Source organism: Lissotriton vulgaris, chromosome 3_1 (assembly GCF_964263255.1).
Source record: "Lissotriton vulgaris chromosome 3_1, aLisVul1.2, whole genome shotgun sequence".
Lineage (NCBI taxonomy): Eukaryota > Metazoa > Chordata > Amphibia > Caudata > Salamandridae > Lissotriton > Lissotriton vulgaris.
The window spans coordinates 181,821,446-181,840,270 of record NC_141689.1 but is presented as its reverse complement, the minus strand read 5'-3'; the positions used below and the strand labels follow the sequence as shown (position 1 = coordinate 181,840,270).

At 47.8% G+C, this 18,825-nt stretch overlaps 1 protein-coding gene across 1 annotated transcript in view; it reads right to left on the bottom strand.

The window, feature by feature from the left end:
• Window positions 1-18,825, bottom strand: part of LOC147726177 (E3 ubiquitin-protein ligase TRIM39-like) — a 161,065-nt gene that overhangs the window by 44,589 nt on the left and 97,651 nt on the right. The window contains exons 3-4 of the mRNA XM_086960277.1: window positions 8,389-8,619; window positions 354-376 (exon numbers count right to left, since the gene is read on the bottom strand). Coding sequence (XP_086816403.1) covers window positions 354-376; window positions 8,389-8,619 — 254 coding nt within the window. The remainder of the gene's footprint in view (window positions 1-353; window positions 377-8,388; window positions 8,620-18,825) is intronic.

Genomic DNA, 18,825 nt, shown 5'->3' with positions numbered 1-18,825 from the left:
GATAATTAAGCTACAATTTGGATTGTTTGGGTGTGGGGATATATTTCAGGAGGCAGCAGTTCAATACTCTCTCCTCTTTTTGTCAACTGGATAGTCAATACGGCTTCTAAGCTCCTTTAGCCCGTCCATTGGTACAACCAGGTATTTATATATTTCTTGAAATAAAAATCATGCTTTAAGATATTCAGGTTGTGGATCATTTAGTCTTTTTTTGTCAAATGACCAGGTACTCTTTGAGGCAGTGTAATGTTATGCAGGACTTTGCTATCTACAGCGCCCTCTTCAACACTGGAGATTGCTGAAAAGGATGGATGCAATATACATATAGAAAGAAAGGTTAAAAAAAACTGTACCTTTTCAGGGCATCTTTCACATCCTGCAAAGTAAAAAAGAAATAGTAAGATTTCGTCCACTCATGGATAGCTTTGTTGAAAGAGTTCATAAACTTTGTGCTTCAGCATCTTCCTTTTTTTATATACTGGAGATAAACCAAAAAAATAAGAAAAAGGTTTGGCACTTGCGAAAACAACTGAAAAATATAATTTCTTGCTCCCCAGGTCTCTTGATTACAGTACTCAGGCAAAAGCCTTTGTTCCTCTTCAGGAAAACCCTTGGCACCTGCCAGTGTCTTCACTCACGTAAAACATGGATTTGAATGACTTTTGGTCATAGTGGCTGTAGGCACTCCTTCAAGATGATATATATTTTTTACAGTATTATTAGCTTAATATTCTGCAGTTTCATAAAGTATAAACAGTTCTGTCACTATAATGACACTTTCTTTATTCAAGAACCATAAAATAAAATCAGTTTTCGCGACATCTGATGTTTCTTTCAACCTGCCTAGTACAGAGACCGGAGTCTGGAGTGGTTTTAGCAAAGTTTAAATATTCCCCCTAACAAATTCGAATGAGTGTGGCATCTGCTACCAAAATTGCAATCTATGAATGAGCCTGTTCAATAGCAGAACAGTAAAACTCCCGTCTGAAGACCTCATTTAAATAGTTTTTAGACCTTGTGGATGGGCCAAGTGTTCAGTGGTTGGACACCAGGTATAACTCTTTTTCCATTCACATACAAAGTAATATTTAGGGGCCGATTACAATCTCGTCCAGAAAGAATTTCTACCGAATTGATTTTTGGATGACTCAGATGGGTGAGTCCGACCGAGCGATTTGGATGTATACGGAAGCGGTCGGACTCACATTGACTTCAATGGGAGCCCGTGTTCTGAACAAGAACACAGGCTCCCATTGAAGAAAGGGGTGGGTGGGGAAAACTTTGCACCCTGTGAACGGCACCCCAAGGTGCCTGCCACTCTGTGCATGGTTAGAAAGGGGGTCCCTTGGGTACCCCCACGGACCCAATTCAGAGGGCCACAAGTAAAGGGTGGCCTACTACGGGCCTCCAAAGACAGGCAGCCAATTAGTTCCAGAGAAACCGAATCTGAACGGCTGTCCGAATTGGTCATCATAAACGCTCGCTCAGAAACCATAGAGCTGTACAATTTGGCTCCGAAAGACGCAACCTGTCCAAATGCCTTTCAGAACCAATTTGGACAGCCCTACCAGTTTAAATGCATCGTTATCAGTCGTTGGGCACTGTGTACGATTCAGTCAGGAACAAGGGTTCCGAATAAGATTCAGCAAACCCGAATCCGATTCGGAGCCCTTCAAAACGGCATCGTAATCGACCCCTTTATATATCCATCAGTGCCTCCTCCAAGCTGAAATATGTCATGAATTTAATTAATTTGTTTGACCAAATTTGAAAAACGTTGGTGTTCTAGTATATCTAGTGCCAAGCCTGGTCAGACAACGTTAGCATAACCAGGGCTATACCTATACCCTCTAATGCCACTAGTCCTAGAAAAAGTCTCAAATAAAACCTTTTCTAAGGTCATCTATTAAAATTTAACTACAGAAAAGTTGACTGAAACAGTCTGTTGAAAAATGAGTGCCATTAGTTTTGTAAGATGTGACCCTCATCTCTTTCAATTAAACTGAAGGCCAAATTTCTCAACAGTGTCTTTCTTTAAAAAGCGAAGGCCCATGCTCTCTAAACCTAAACAGGTTTGCAAGAAAAAGAGGCCTCAATAATTATAATTTACTAACTACTCAATCAATCAATGAGCTGGGAGGGGGGATGGGGTAGGGAGGGGTTCAGCTCTGGGTCAGCCGAACAGCCAGGTCTTGAGGCCCTTCTTGAAGGTGTGCAGGGTGGGAGAGCGTCAGATGTTGACCTGGAGCTCGTTCCAGGCCTTTGCCATGACGTAGGAGAAGGCTCTTCCACCCGCTCTGGATCTGTGGATGTGTGCAGTTTCTGCTAGGGCGAGGTCGGTGAAGCCGAGGTTTCTTTTGGGTACGTGGACGGAGACTCTTTTGTTGAGGTATTTGGGTCCGGTGTTGTGGAGGGATTTGTAGGTGTGGGTGAATAGCTTGAAAGTTACTCTCTTCTTGACGAGGAGCCAGTGGATGCCTCGTAGGTGTTGGGTGATGGGATCATGTCGTAGTATGCCAAGGACGAGTCTGGCTGAGGTGTTCTGGATAGTCTGGAGTTTGCATACCAGGAATTTGTTGATTCGAGCGTGAAGGGCGTTTCCGTAGTCCAGTCTGCTAGTAATGAGTGTGTGGGTGACATTTTTTCTGGATTCAGGGGGAATCCATTTGAAGATCTTGCAAAGGATGCAGAGGGTGATGAAACAGGTGGAGGCGACGGCGCTGATCTGGCGGGTCATGGTGAAGGAGGAGTCGAGTATGATGCTGAGATTCCGGCCGTGGTCTGTGGGGGTGGGGGTGGGAGGGCCAAGGGCGGTAGGCCACCAGGTGTTATCCCAGGCTGAGGGGATGGGTCAGAAGACGAAAACATCTGTCTTCTCTGAGTTGATCTTTAAACAGCTGCTGCTCATCCAGGATGCACCATCTTTTATTCCTTCCTGGAAGTCGAGTCTGGTGGCGTCGGGTTCCTTTGTGAGGGAGAGGATGATCTGGGTGTCATCGGCGTAGGATACTTTACTGATTCCATGCTGTCTAACGATGCCGGCGATGGGGCCATGTACATGTTGAAGAGCCTGGGGCTGAGTGATGATCCTTGGGGTACTTTTCAGATGATCTCTGTGGGTTTGGGGAGGAAGGGCGGGAGTCTGATCCTTTGGGTTCTGCCCGCGAGGAAAGAGTGGAGCCAGTCAAGGGCGGTCCCCTGTATGCCGGCGTCATGAAGTTTGGCTGCGAGAGTGCGGTGGGAGACATTATCGAAGGCTGCAGAGAGGTCTAGTAGGATGACGGCCACAGTGTGGCCTTGGTTGAGGAGTGTGTGGATGTCATCTGTGGCAGTGAGGAGGGCGGTCTTGGTGCTGTGGAATCCAGATTGGGAAAAGTCGAGGATGGCGTTCTCTACGATGAATTTAGTCATCTGGGCGTTGACAATCTTCTTTGTGACATTGGCCACAAAGGGAAGGAGAGAGATGGGTCAGTAGTTTTTGAGGTCCGTCGGGTCTGCAGAGGGTTTTTTGAGGAGGGGATAAACTTATGCTCTTTTTGATAAATTGTTTCTGGCAAGCAAACCCCTGGTCTACCAAATGGTATTTGCCTTCTCAAGCTTATCATTAAAAATAAAGATACCAAATCCCCTCAACTTTAACAACTTATTACCAGCTATTTCAAGGCAGGAAGAATGCCGGCAACCATGAAGCAACTACCATTATATGTGCGTGCTGAATATACCCTCCTTGAAATCTGCCGAACCATCTATTTTCTGACCAAGATCTCTTCTTCTTCTATCTTGTAGAAAAAGAGGCAATGGGGCTGATATGAAAGTTGGTAGAACTGAATGGGATTCTGTAAATGTAAATGTATTTGAGCTTATATAGCGCACAGCTACCCACAGTGGGTTTCCCGGCACTTGCTTAGGGAACCCGTCCTGGTATTCCCCTGTGAGATATCCCGGCAGGGTATCCACAAGGTGAAAGCCAGGCATCCCGCCGCGAGGGCCCGTTGTGGAGATTAAGCAAGCTATTGCCCAGAGTCGCAGAGTGTGAACCCGTGAGTCGAGAAGGCACCGGAGCGAGAATTATCGAGTCCGTGGAATTTTTAGCCCAAGACCCGCCGAGGCGGGGAATTGAACCCTGATCCAGGGCCGATCTCAGCTTCCGGGTTTGCCGCCTCTAACCCCTGAGCCACACTTCTCCACGCCGGATTCTACATGCCGGATTTGTCAGGGTTGATCTCAGTGAAGGCAGTGAAGGAGAACTTCTTGGTTAGGGTTTGCTCTTTCATTGTAGTGGTGGTAGGGGACAGAGGGACAATGGGGTTGAACAGAGCAAAAGTAGGCCTAATATTTACAACAATTGCACTAGAAAAAGAGAATCAGTCCTTTATTTGAACTATGGCTTCCATGCTCCATTGAGGGTTAATCAACTGTTGTTGTGTTGCATTGGGGTAAAGTAACTTTGAACAACCCTGAAGAGTGTGCATGGGATGCTGATGGTCTCAGGACTGCATCCTTCCATCACCATGAGCATCCTCAAAACTAACATCCTCATAACAAAAAGGAGCAATCTCTTCAAAGGAAAAAACATGATGTATAAATCTAAAGTTACCTACTCACCTACGGGCATGGGCAGGGTATTGCTTTTGGATTTTGAAGCACTTGCGAGTAGAATTATTAAGCAGTGATCATAACTTCTTACCTCAAAATACTCTTCGGTGGCACCCTCACACTTCACCCCTAGCCTTGGCTACTAGTTACTACCTGCTGAGGAGCATCTAACAGCCAATGGGTGGTATCACGTCATCTCACACCTTCATAGGCCTATCCAAACAAAGTGTAACTCGCTGTCCTCTTCTGCACGCGATGGGTGCTCCGATTGGCTACAGTGTCTCACACTAGTAAAGGGACATTAAGACTAGGCCACTGGATTTAATTACGTACTCCTACCCGTGCATGCCCCGTATCTCTGGACAGGAGGGAGGTAATCCAATGACTTGTTGCCCTCTTCTACAGGTGCCTGCTCGGTCCGCCTCGGCTAGTAAAAATCTAACTCTTAAGGCGGGTTTGATCAACTGTCGCTCACTGGTTAAACACTCCTTAGATATAGCCCAGACCCTGACGGACAATAAGTGGGATCTTCTCTTCCTGACGGGAACTTGGCTTGGGGATGAATCTACCCCAGCCTTGTGCCTGGCCATTCCCCCTGACTATAACATCTTATGTGCCAATAGACAGAGCCACAACCAGGGTGGAGGCGTCGCTATCATCGATAGGGCACAATGGACCATCTCTTCTTTCCCCTATGCCCAAATTGAATCCATAGAAGCATTACCATTTTGTATCAAATTGGGCCCCAATATTACATGTTCAGGTCTATTGGTATATCGTCCTCCCAAGTCCAGGGTATCTTTTCTCCCGGTTCTCTTGGACTTTGTGCTTCAGGCTAGATCCCGCTATGCGAATTTCACCCTGCGTGGTGATTTTAATATCCATGCGGAGGACGTTCTTGATCCAACTAGCCTCAATTTCCTTTCCACCTTAACCGATGGCAGATTAAAAAAACTGGTCTCCCGCCCTACTCATAAAGCTGGACACACACTTGACCTTATATGTTCCAATCTGACGGACATTTCTATTAGCAAACCTTATCCAGTGATCTGGTCTGACCATCTCTTTATTCCCTTTTCCATTCTTCTACGTCATCAAGACAGACCTAGGTTACCAGCCAAGACGGTTGGCCGAAACTAGAGCAAGATCACTCCAGAAAGTATAGTCGCACACCTTCTTTGTACTACCCCTATGGATGGCCCTGATTTGGACACCAGGCTGACTAACTTCAACAGCTGGATCTCCTCCGCCATTGATTCCCTCTCTCCTATAAGGCCCATTAAAACCTTTCGAGCTGCTCCTACCTCTCCTTGGTACTCAGACGAACTCCGCAAGTGTAAATCCGCCTGCAAACATTTGGAGCGACGATAGAGATATTCTTACTCCCTAGACAGTAAACTTAAATATAAAACAGCTCTTAAAGATTACTGGAAGAGGATAATCGACCATAAAAGAATCTATCTGGAGGAGAAAATAAACAGAGCACAAGGCTCAACCAGGGAAATCTTTAACACAGTAAGAACATTTACTGATCCCATGGCCCTCAAACGCCAATCCCCGGTGTCACAATCCCTCTGTACTCGCCTCTCTGATTATTTTGAGGAAAAAATCGCTTCAATCTATGATTCCTTCCCTTGTGACAGCAGCCCAGGCACTGTTGAAAAATCTGTAGACCATTCAGAATCCGCTCCTGTTTTTTCAGACTTTGAGGAGATCACTCTAGATCGTGGAGAAGTGTGGCTCAATGGTTAGAGCGGCAGACCCTGATACAGAGGTCTAGCCTGGGACCAGGGTTCAATTCCCTGCCTCGGCGGGTCTTGGGCTCAAAAATTCCACGGACCTGATAATTCTCGCCTCGGTGCCTATTCCAATCATGGAGTCCCACTCTGCTACTCTGGGCAATAGCTTGCTTAATCTCCACAACGGCCCCCACAACGCTAAGGATGCCTGGCCTCCACCTTCGGGGTGCCCAGGAGTGGATACCTCACAGGGAAAGCCAGGATGGGTTCCACAGCGGTATTCTTACAAGCGCCTTGAGACCCTTGCGGGTGAGTAGTGCGCTATACAAGTATCAATTTACATTTACATTCTTAGGCAGAACTATCAAAATGTAGATCTGGCTCGCCAACTGACCCTTGGCCGGCCAAACAATATAAAGCTTTGGCCCAGCTCCTTAATCCTATACTAAACGGCATATGGAATGACTCCCTCAGGACAGGCACATTCCCGGATTCTTGGAAACATGCCAAACTGGTCCCCATTCTTAAAAAAATCAATGCAGACCCAGATGAACCAGCAAATTACAGGCCCATTTCCTTATTGCCCGCCCCAGCCAAGGTCCTCGAAAAGCTGGTACATCAGCAACTAGCAGGTTTCTTTGAAACCCACGGCTTATTCCATGACTCCAAACATTGATTTAGACCAAGCTACAGCACCGAGTCAGCCTTGATAGAGATGGCTGATTCTGTGCGATGGAAGCTGGATGGGGGTTTAAGAGCGGTGTTGGTGCTGCTCGATCTGTCGGCAGCATTCGACACCGTCTCTCACCCCGTCCTGCTTGACCGCCTCAGGTCTAAGGTTATTCAAGGCAAGGCCTTGGACTGGCTGTCCTCTTTTTTATCTAATCGGACACAGGCAGTATTTACTCCTCCCTACACCTCTGACAGTCGCCCGCTAAAGTGGGGAGTCCCTCAGGACTCCTCACTGAGCCCCCTTTTATTTAATGTTTATTTTTCCCCCCGGCTGAGCTCATTGCTCAGTCAGGAATTAAGGCAACCTCGTATGCTGATGATATTCATCTTTTATTCTCTTATGACACTCCCACTCATACCACGTTCGACCCACTAAAACATTGCCTCCGTAAAATCGCCCGCTGGATGGACAATAATTTTCTGCGCTTGAATGCTGGAAAAACCGAGGTTCTCTTTTTCCACCAATCCTCTCCGTTGGACTCGAACCTTTGGTGGCCTCTTGACCTGAGCATGCACCCCTCCCCCAAGGATTCAGTAAAAAACTTGGGGGTCAGATGGGATTCTAACCTTTCTTTTCATAATCAAGTTCAGATGGTGTCTGTTGCCTGCTTTTCAAAAATTCGGATGGTTAAAAAGTTTATCAACTTCCTTCCTAGCAACACCAGGAAAACCGTCGTACAGGCATTAATACCATCCCATCTTGATTATGCCAATGGCCTGTATCTCGGGCTCGCTACTGGCCTTTGCCATCGATTACAGACAGTCCAGAATGCTGCAGTCCGGCTGGTCTGTGGCATCTCACTACGAGAGCACATCTCCCCACATCGACGCAAGCTACACTGGTTACCAATTCAAAAAAGGGCGGAATTCAAAGCCCTTACCCTGGCTCATCGTGCGATCAAGGGAAAGGGCTCCGCATATCTCTCTTCCTGTCTCCGCCCTTATAGCAATGCCAGACCCCTTCGATCCAGTTCAAAAGCTTTGCTGTCTACCCCCAGATTTTAAAAAGTACTTTCTGGGGGAAAAACCTTCCAGGTCTCTGCCTCCTCCCAATGGAATAAACTCCCCATTTCCATCCGGATGAATCAGGAGGAGCTGACTTTTCGTAAAGCGTTGAAAACTTTTCTCTTCTGTTAAAATCACTGGTGTAAGATTCAGCAAACCTGCCAAAGCGCCGGGACACCCCGTTGGGGTAGCTGTGTGCTATACAAAACACACTAAATAAAAAATAGGCCACAGGCCACTGCTTCTATGTTAACATTAGACTCTGTAAAATATCTGCTCATAGTTCTGATAGATGTACCATGCTCCAACAACTCACCTTTAGGAACTCTTCTGCAGGCCATGTCATCTTCTCTTGCATCTCCACTATCAATTCATTGAGATGTGAAATCTCATCTGAAAGTTTGGTCATGTTTGCATCTCTTGCCACCGTGATCTTCTTGTCCATCTCTTCAAGGTGACTGAGAAACATCTGTTCCTTATTTCTCAGGACCTGGTACAGCCGATCAAACTCCGCCAGGGTTCTCTTCTTCTCTTTCGCTATCTGAGTCTTTGATATACAAATAAAGAGGAGCATTAGTGTTTGCTTCTACACTTGATTGCAGAAGATGAAAGCTATAATCCCCCACATTAACTAAAAAACTACAAATTGTGAGGTATAAAATTTAAATCCCATTTCCCCTGTGTGTGTGCCACAAAGCATTCAAGTTGCAGGCATTCTGTGCCATCTAAACATATATCAGCAGGAAAAACGAAAAATACAGTCATAAGTATTCTGAAGAACCACTGACTTGCCTTGGTAACTACAGGGAAAAAGCATCCATCCTAAACATACATAAATGCCACTGTCCCTAGGAAAGCAATTTAATACAAACCTAAGGGCCTGCTTATGATCATGGCAGTTAGGGTTACTCTGTCACAAGCGTCACATCCACCCAATCACAGTTACATGATATCGTAAGGAACTTATCACGAGTATCCCATCCGCCAAGATCATAATCAGGCCCTAAGTCTGTTCTCACTTAAACTATTTAAAATCTCTGCTGGCAGACTTACCTAAAGAGAAAACTTGTCTCCAATCAGCCTAAAATGCAGCAGTTCCAGGGGCCACCATTTTCAAGAAATGAGAGCCCATTTCCATAAATCTGCCTACGCCAACTGCAGACAGCCGATACTGTCGCAGGTATAAGCGCACGCTGGGCACACAAGATAATGTTTAGCCAATTACTCATATGCCTGGACAACAAGATTTGGGTTTGTGTCAAAGACAGACACATACAATTAGAAGGGGCAATGCTTACTACAACCAGTGAACGCTCCTCCATTATGGCGGAGGGCCGTTGCACCACTGACAAATAAAATGCTAATAAAACCATTTTATTATCATTTTATTTTTCTTACTGTCAGCTGAGGTTAAGGTGGGCCATCCTGACGAGCATCACGTCACAGTAGGGAGGAGTGCTGGGCACTTGCAAGTGCGCATGTCAGTTTGGCTGGCCGTCTTAAATGTGCTTGTCTGTTTGGCTGGCCTAAGACGGCAAGCCAAACAGACATGCACTCTTATGTTTCTCCAACCCAGCTGTGTTTAAAAAACAAAAAAAAATGTTTTTTATAGCGAGAACTAGACCCGAAGGTATTAGAGCGCTTTACATAAGCATCAGTTGCGTTATAGACTAACACATTCATTTTTGTTAGGCACAGAGACATTAGGTGATTTGCCCAGAATCACAGGATGTTGAGTGTCCCTGCCGAAACTGGAACCCGGTTCCCAAGCTTCGAGTCACCCACCCTACCCGTTAGGCCACATCCTCAGCCAGGTTTGAGAAAAGCCACGTGCTTCCTGTGCCTGAGTGAGCGTCAAGTCAGCCCACTCAGGCAAATCACGGCGCTGCCCTCATGCTGGTAAATAGAATCAACAGCATGGGAGCAGTGCCATGATTGCCCCCGGGAGCCTGTGCAACATGACCAGCATCAGGAGAAGAGTACCGTGGCGGCAGCCACAGGGGCAGGTATGTGTTTTTATTTATTATTTTCCCCTCATCCCCCCTGCATTCGTGTTACCTCACCACCCCAAAATTAGAGCAGCCGCCACTGATTACAACCCCTAAATACAGGCTACACTTTTTGAGACCAAGCAACTTGAACCTAGAAGCTACAAGTAGTGCTTGGACTTCTTACTCATTGTCTGACATTTCTCGAAAAGTTGGAGTCCTCTCTGTTTTTTCTTAGTTTGGTGTAAGGAGAAGCCAGCACCTCGAGTCTTTCTTAGTCTATAAGGGCAACCCTTTAAAACTGGACTTTAAGGGCATGGCCAAGATGGCGGGGTGAACAGACGCCCTAACCCTGTTGCCCCTCTACAGAGGCACCCGAGGTATCCCCGAGCTGTGGGGCGCGGGTAGCATGTGAAGTTGATTCACGTCCAGGCCCGATACCTTCTCCTGACCGAGGAGTTCGGAGCCCAGGCCTCCCGCGAGCGTCCATCTTGGGCAGTCGCAAATAAAGGAAACATCCGGCTGGGCAAGCGGAGAGATCCCAGTGGCTTCTAAGGTTGATATCGGTGCCCTGGAGTGGAGGTCGGGCCTGTTTTTGTTTGCATTGCCCTGAGGACACAGCGGTGCCAGCACTCAGCTGCCTTGGAGGCGACGGAGTGCGATGCAAATTGGAGCCTGCCGGACGTGATTTGAGTGATGTCATTGCTGGAGGACTGAGGCACGGTATTGTAGCAGTGACCATTGCGCAGCCCATAGAAGTGAAAGGTTGACATGGGCGAGCTGCGAGCTCTCCTGAATCAGACGCTGCATTGAGATGCCTGCAGCGTGGACCAGAGCATCGGCTTGAGAAGTAAACCCGCTCTCCCCCCTTGGACAGCTAGCGGCCGCCCACCTGGCGGGGAACTGCTGCTTGGGGTGAGGTGGCAGTGGCTCATTGCCTGGTGTCAGAGAAGAGGGGGTCGAGACACCACTGGTGCTATACCCCAGAATTTACATGTCACCGGGCAGACAGCCCTGAGGTGCTTTGTCTTGGGCCTCTGATTGAGCAGCGTCAGAGGACTCGCCTCGGTGCATCGCTTCACATACCCATGCTCTTCTTCTGGCCAAGGTCCTGGTTCCTTGGTGTCGACTCCTGAGGATATTGGCTCTTAGTACCCCTTGTTATTTGCTTCTTGCAATCAAAGACTCGGTGGGAGTGAGCAGATGGACCTGACATACCTGGCCCAGGGCTACCTCTGAGACGGCACGACATTTGGATCATTGGGTCAAAGGGGAGCTGTGAACTTCGCCGGGGAAAGCGGCCCTTCAGAGAGCTGACCCTGTAGCACAGTGACTGGGGAGTTTGGGCCTGTATCATGAACAGGGGTCTATACACTGGCACCTCCAGTCATTTATTTGAAGTACGAGAGCCCAAAGTTATTGGCTTCTTGGAGTGCACGTCTGTAGGGCTATAGTTGGGGCTGCTTTCCTTGGCCTGGATCGTAACCCGGCTTGCAGGAGTCGCCTGAGTCAAGACCAAGGCGAAGAAGGAGCGGTCTGAAGAATACTGGGGGCCCACAAGGCCCGGGGACGGCCACAGGAGGAGAAAGTGCCGACGTTGCAGTGAATCGTGAATATTTTTAATCTTTGCTTGCTTCTCTCTGTGAGGATATCCTGACGGTGAAGACCGAGACCGACCTGCAGGTGCAGACTTAAGAGAGGTGAGACAGAATGTAGATGCATTTGGAGAGAGGGTGGCTTTCCTGGACGAATGCTCGGTGTCCAAGGAGGAGGAATTTTAAGCGGTTCAACAGGAAGTGATCCGTTCACAAGACCAACAACTCAATCTCCAATCACATGCAGAGGATCTGGAGAATAGATCAAGGCGGAATAATATACGCATCTGGGCAGTTCCTACTGGTGCAGAAGAAGCAGACCTGGAGGGGTATGTGCAGGCCTTATTTAATGCTGTTATGGGCTCCACTGAAGAGAATGTGATTAAAGTGGACCGATGCAACCAGGTGGGCCCTCCTCGTCAGCCCAACTGCCTTCCTGAAGACATTTTAGTCTGCGTACAGGACTATGAAGTAAAAGAAGTCATTCTAAAAGTGGCCCGATCTGTCGATCACTACAATTTAGAGATCACTCTCCGCAACTATTCCAGGACCTTGCGGCAAACACTTTACAGAAAAGGAGAGACTTCCGGGGTATGACTTACAATCTGTGATCCTCTAGCATAGCATATTCTTGGGACCACCCCTTTCACCTCATCTTTCGCTATAAGGGTAAATTTCACCAACTTCGCTCCCTGAAAAAGACCTGCAAGCTTCTTAACCTGGATTTCGACGAGCAGGTACTGCAGAGCACTTCTACCGGGAGGGGTTTCCACTTGGTCATCGACATGGGTCCAGAGCCAGACTAAGACTGGACCGACTTCGCCCTGATTTAGCTACCATCGTCAAAGAAAGGTCTGCGGTGATAAGTTCACTCTCCGGCGCTGAGGGAGATGTTACTGATCCTCCAAGATGAGGCTTCTCCAGGTAATGGGAGAATCTGCAGCATTGGGCTTGGTGGAGACGAGATCGGCCGACTGCGATCTTGGTGAGTGTCTCCTGCCCTCTTGGCTCCCCCCCTGTTAATCGGACTTCCTGTCATTGATGGACTTTGCACAATTTTTGTTAATTCATGTATATTTTTTATTTTTTATGTTGGTGTTGTTAATATGTTGTTCGGCGGTCCCCCTCCAGCGAACCAGTTCCTTTGCACCTTTTACCCTCGCCTATCATTAGCAGACCATTCCATAGATAACGCTGCCTCATTACCTCATTTGGGACTAGCAAAGCACAAACTTGGCTTTTTAAGATTTGTCTTGATTCTTATACCTGGCAAGACTAAGTTAGTTAGCCTCAATGTGCGAGGCCTTAATTTTCCCTGTTAGAGCCCTCCCTGGGGAGATATGTCTGCTTCAGGGGACACATTTATTACCTAAAAATACACAAAGAATGCATGATAGAGGGTTTCCACAGCAAATTTGGGCCTCCGGGAAGGGCAAGAAAGGGGGTGTGGCTTTTTTGTTTCCTAAGCTTTTTGCTGGTACTGTCCTAGGGCCAGTGGCCAAAATTAAAGGTCGATTACTGGCCCTCCAGGTCCAGATTGATACATTTCAGTTTACAGTGGCCTCGATTTACTCCCCCAATAAACATCAAGATGCCCTTTTATTGGATGCCCTAGCTAAGGTACTTCTCTCCCCAGATGCGGCTGTGGTGGTGGGCAGAGATCTGAATATAGTAATGGATGGAGATTTAGACCGATCCGGCTAGGGGGTTGGTGGTGCAGGCGCCCTGTCCGTAGGCAGCCGGGAATGGTTGGAAGAATGTGGACTGCGGGATGTGTGGCACGCCCAACACCCTGGGGAATGGGATTATACCTTTTACTCCGCGGCTCACAAGACTTACACCCAGTTGGACCATTTCCTAGTCTCCCCCTCTGCCTGGGATCGGGTTCGTTCCTCTACTATTGAGGCCCGCTCACTTTCAGATCATGCACACATAACACTGTTGATATATATCTCTCCTGCCTGTGGCAGGGCTCCCTCGTGGCGCCTCCGAGAAACCATGTTGTCGTCCCCAGCGACTACGGCTGCACTTAGGACCACTATACCGGAGTATCTATTGCTAAATGACGATGGCAACACTGCTCTGTCTTTGGTGTGGGAGGCCCTGAAGCTGGTAGCCCCGGGCGCTCTTATAGCTAGGGCGGCACATGACAATAAATTGAGGAAGGCCAAGAGAGAGGAGCTTGAGTTCAAGGTGTGGGAACTGGAGGCTATCCATAAGCGTTCACATGTTCTGCGGATTTGGAGACAACATGAAAAAGAGCGGCTTCACCTTAAAACCCTGGATTTAGATAGGGCTGAGCATGCGATAGTAAGTCTGAACCATAACTATTACGTAGGAACTAGTAGAGACCGCATGTTAGCCCACTGTCTCCGTAGTAAACAACATGCGTAAGCGGTTAAAACGGTCAGTTCTAATGTGGGGGTGGATGTCACCAACATCACTAGAATTGCAGATGCTTTTTGAGCTTACTACTCGGAACAGTATACAAGCTTCAATCACGTTGGATCCACAGGCCTACTTAGATGCAGCTGCAATTACCCCTCTTCCTATTGGAGATGCTGCTGCTCTTGAGGAGCCTATCCGCACTGAGGACGTTTTTTCCCGCAATCGTGCGCCTGAAATCCAGGAAAGCGCCTGGACCGGATGGGTTCAGCCCAGCTTTTTATAAGACTTTCTGTGCGGAGCAAGCCTCCATTCTCACCCACCTATTCAACTCCTTTACTGAGACGGGCTCACTTACCGAAACGATGCTCCAAGCCTCTATTACAGTCATACCAAAGCCAGGGAAGCACCCAAAACTCTGCAGCTCATATTGCCCGATTTCTCTATTGAATATAGATGCAAAGTTGTTTGCTAGCATTTTAGCTCATTGCCTCAATTCCCAAATGCGAGGCCTCGTAGACCCAGATCAAGCAGGATTTATTCCAGGCCGTCAGTGTGGCGACAACACCAAACGCTTCTGCCACTTAATTGACAAAGTTCAGCGTTCCCGTGAAGAGGCTTTGCTCTTTGCTGTAGATATGGTGAAGATTTTGACAGGGTGCACTGGCCATATTTGTTCGCAACTCTTAAACATTTTGACATGGGCACACGCTTTCGAAGCTGGATCGCGAGCATCTACAGCTCGCCTTGCACTTCGGTTAGAGTAAATGGGGTCAGATCCACCGACTTCCACATTGGACGGGGCACAAGACAAGGGTGTCCTCTCTCACCCCTCTTGTTCGACCTCTACATAGAGCCCTTTGCTCCACGGCTCCCTGATAACCCCAGGGCTAAGGGCATTACTTTTGGAGCCGAACAGCATTTGATTAGTCTTTATGCTGATGATGTCACCTTCTCCATTACTCACTCAGTAACCTCACTCCCGGCTATCGTGGCGGACCTTCAAACATTTGGACAGATCTTGGGTTTACGGGCTAATTTGCAGAAATCTCAAATCTTGAATCTGACTTCCATTATACACATGTAAGGTGCTTTGCGCTCCCCGTTTGATTTCGAATGGCTTACAGAAGATTTACCTTATATAGGCTTGGCGCTGAGTCTAATTATGCCAAGCTGCTTGGCCTTATTCGCAAGGATTTGCTCCAATGGCAGCGACTCCTGTTGTCGTGGTTTGGCATGCTTGCTGCGGTAAAGATGAACATCCTTCCTAGATCTCTATACATTTTTCAGAACTTGTCTTGCTTCACATGCTCCAAAGGCATATCGATCGCTTTATCTGGGGGACTGTAAAGCCTAGGTTGCAGAAACAACTTCTGCAATGTTCAAAGCAGGACGGAGGTCTTGTTACACCCAATGTACCTCGCTACTACCAAGATGCTCTAGTGCGCTACTTTGTGGAGTGGAATCAACCACTCACGGAGAAGCATTGGGTTGTTATGGATCAGACAGTCGCGGGACGATATATCTGGAGAGAGACATGGCTACCTAGATCTTTTAGAGCATGTGGGTTGTATTGTTCCCCTGTAATGCACCCGACATTCCAGGTATGGGATAAGCTAGCAATCTCTGTGGGACTCAGCATGTTCCCCTCTCCTCTGGCCCCCTTATTCTTGAACCCGGACATTCCTCCTAGCATGGCAAAAAGTGCTGTTAGGCGTTGAGCGAAAGAAGAGTGCAAACGGATTGGATGTCTCTTTGATCACACCGGCCCTATCCCATTTTCCCAACTTAAGGAAGATTAAGGTTTGACAGATCAGGATCAATTTCTCCACTCGCAAATGTTGCACTGATTGCTTTGCGCGACAACCAGGCCTCATGCAAGCAGACCTATGTTCCCCTTTGAAAAATGGTTGTTCCTCAAGAAAGATGATAAAAAAAACATTTCAGAGATTAATTCTCATTTGTCGTTGAAGATGCACAAAGGTAGATCCTCTGGCCAGATACGATGGGAGGAGGAATTGGGACTAACATTGACAGATAAGGAATGGAAAGACATGTTTATAGAACACAGTACATACCATGGGGCATATAGAGACTTCTTACAAAATAATTTCCTATTTTTACTACACTCCCTCCCGGATGCAGAAGTGGAATCTTCAGTGTGATGGCCTGTGTTGGCGGGGGGGGTGTTTGTCCTGGCACATTAATCCATCTCCTCTGGCACTGCCTGAAGCTATCTAGATACTGGGAGCGGTTTCTAGATGAGGGTGATTCCCCACTAATACACTCCTAGGTCTGCCTAACGCTTTAACATTCCCGCTCCGCTCTATAAAAGGTAGACAGATGGCCCTAGCACTTAATGCTGCCCACCGAGTGCTGCTGTCCGACTGGAATTCTGATAAAATCTCGTATCACCAGCAGTGGCTTCAGCAGCTGTGGGTCTTATTGGGCATGGAGCGTCTGTCAATGGCAACCCTAGGAAATAAATCAGATTACACTAGCATTTGGGCTCCTTTTGTTTCCATCCGCTCCTGGGAGTTCCGGGAACTGACTTGCCCGAAATACCTGCACATATTGCGGCTGATCCCGATGGGCCTGGATGAGAAGGAGGCTACAAGTGTCACCTGCTGACCACTAGGCTTCGGTTTTTCTCCTTGAGTAAGATACACCTGAGGTACTTGGCTCGCTGGGACCAGGTTGGGGTTTTTGCATTCCTCATTTTTGGGTCTTTCTTTGTTGTTTTCAGTTTGGGAAAGACAATCTAAAACAGGTCCATCAGACATCTTTGTATGAGATTGAGTACTTTGTGTTGCTCTGCAAAGACTTTTGCTTTGACCGTTATGGTGAAATCTTGACAATTAACCCACTTCCTCTATTCTCCGAAAGACGCGGTCGGCCCTGGGTGGGTTGTAGGCAGCTTGCTGTGTAACCTTTATTCACTCTTAGAACGTTAATGACTTGCTGATTGCATTTATCTTGTTGGTGCCTCCATTGCGGCCGGCCCAAAAGGGTTGTAGACAGCTTGCTGTGTATGGCTTCTACCATGCATATTTTCAATAAAAAATGACTTTATTCTAGAACTGGACTTTAGAAATATATAAAGAGCTTCATTGTCTGATGACCGTACTGTTATCCTCGCCCTGGCTTGAGCAGCTAGTGCTGCCTCCACTGTGGACACAGGATTTCTCTATCAACAGGCAAGGTAGTACTAAGAGGGGATCAGGAGTCTACCCACTATTCTCTACAAGAATCGATGCTCTCTAGCACTACAGAAAAGTTATTTGAAATGGTTGTAACTCTTTGTTAGACCCAGTGGTTTCGGGCTGGCTCAGACGCATCGAGGCCAGTCAGAACCCACCGTTCCAAATAGAATGAGTACGATACACTTGTCCGATAACCTAAGCTTATCCTCTGGTAGCTTGGCACCAAGCAGTCAGGTTTATCCTCGGGGCTCGAGTGTAGAGCATTGGCACAACATCTCCTCGCAACACACTGCGTTCACCATGAAAAGAGTCCATACCATATGTATAAAAACACTTGTCTTTGTATTACACACCCCCACTGAAATCAAAACAAAACACACATTGTATATACACTTTACAGTTACATGCAACTGTCTGACTTTCCGATTGCAGGTCAGACAGTCACTGATCTCTAGCTACACCTTATGACCGAGCCCCTCAGTTTTTCAACTCCACCTGTCGATGACACATGTTGCCCCTGCTGGCGCCCTGTTGACTAGGCAGTCTGTACCACCGAACACAGAAAGAAAGTTACTTCGTTTCGTCTAGCCGGATTAGGACTCCAGATGCCTGACGGCACCTGCACAAGGGCGGGATCACTAACACCCCGTAGGCGAAAGGTTGTGACCCAGCAAGCGGGCACGCTCTCCATCTGGAGAAATATTTTCCCCTTAAGCGAAGGTGTGACCTGCCGTACACCCTAAGCAGTCAGCTGCAGGTGTCCACACAGCACACGAAACAAACAAATCACCTGTGGCATGGGTCCAGGGAAAGGGGGCCACAACCTCAGACACAGGCAGCTATTTCAGGCTCTGTCGTCCTCCCAATATGGAGGCCGAAGACAGTTTCAGCTCCCGGCTCAGGTTCCCCCAACACCCCTCGGACACCACACGCTCTGGAGCACAAAAAGCAAAGGTCGCCTTGGTTGCAAGCATAAGTTCCTCGGCACTCCCATGTACTCCTCAAACTCCTCAGGTCCCTGCACCTCAGATGGCTGCTGCTCTTTGTGCACACACTCCTCTTGCACAGCAAGATGATGGTGCCTGTCAGGACGGTCCTTGTGTCAACCACGATCACTTCCACCTGTCTCTGCCACACCCAGTGCAGTCCTTATGATCTCGTGGATACAGTGAGCTCCTTCGTATCCATGTGATCTCGTGGACTGGAGGCCAGCTCACCGGCCCTCAGAGAGTACTTGAAGACCCAGTCCATCACAGTTGCCACTAGCTGCAGGCCAGCAACATCCAGGTCAAATCTACCAAGTGATACTCCCCTTCTTGGAGCACGACAAGCTCCAAGCCACCACAAGTCTGTGGATAGTCCATTTGCAGTCCCTCCTGCCCTAATGATTCCTCATGTCAATGTCTTAATGTCGAACCAGCATAGTATGGTTCCAAAACCCAAAAGTGTCTCTACCTTCGGAGGTCGAAGCCCCAGTAGTTATACCCACTTTGTCCTCGAAAGATAAGATCAGTTCAAAAGGCCACATTTGAAATACACAAGCCCTCTCTAAATGTTGTTCTTTCTGCCATCCTACCCCGGG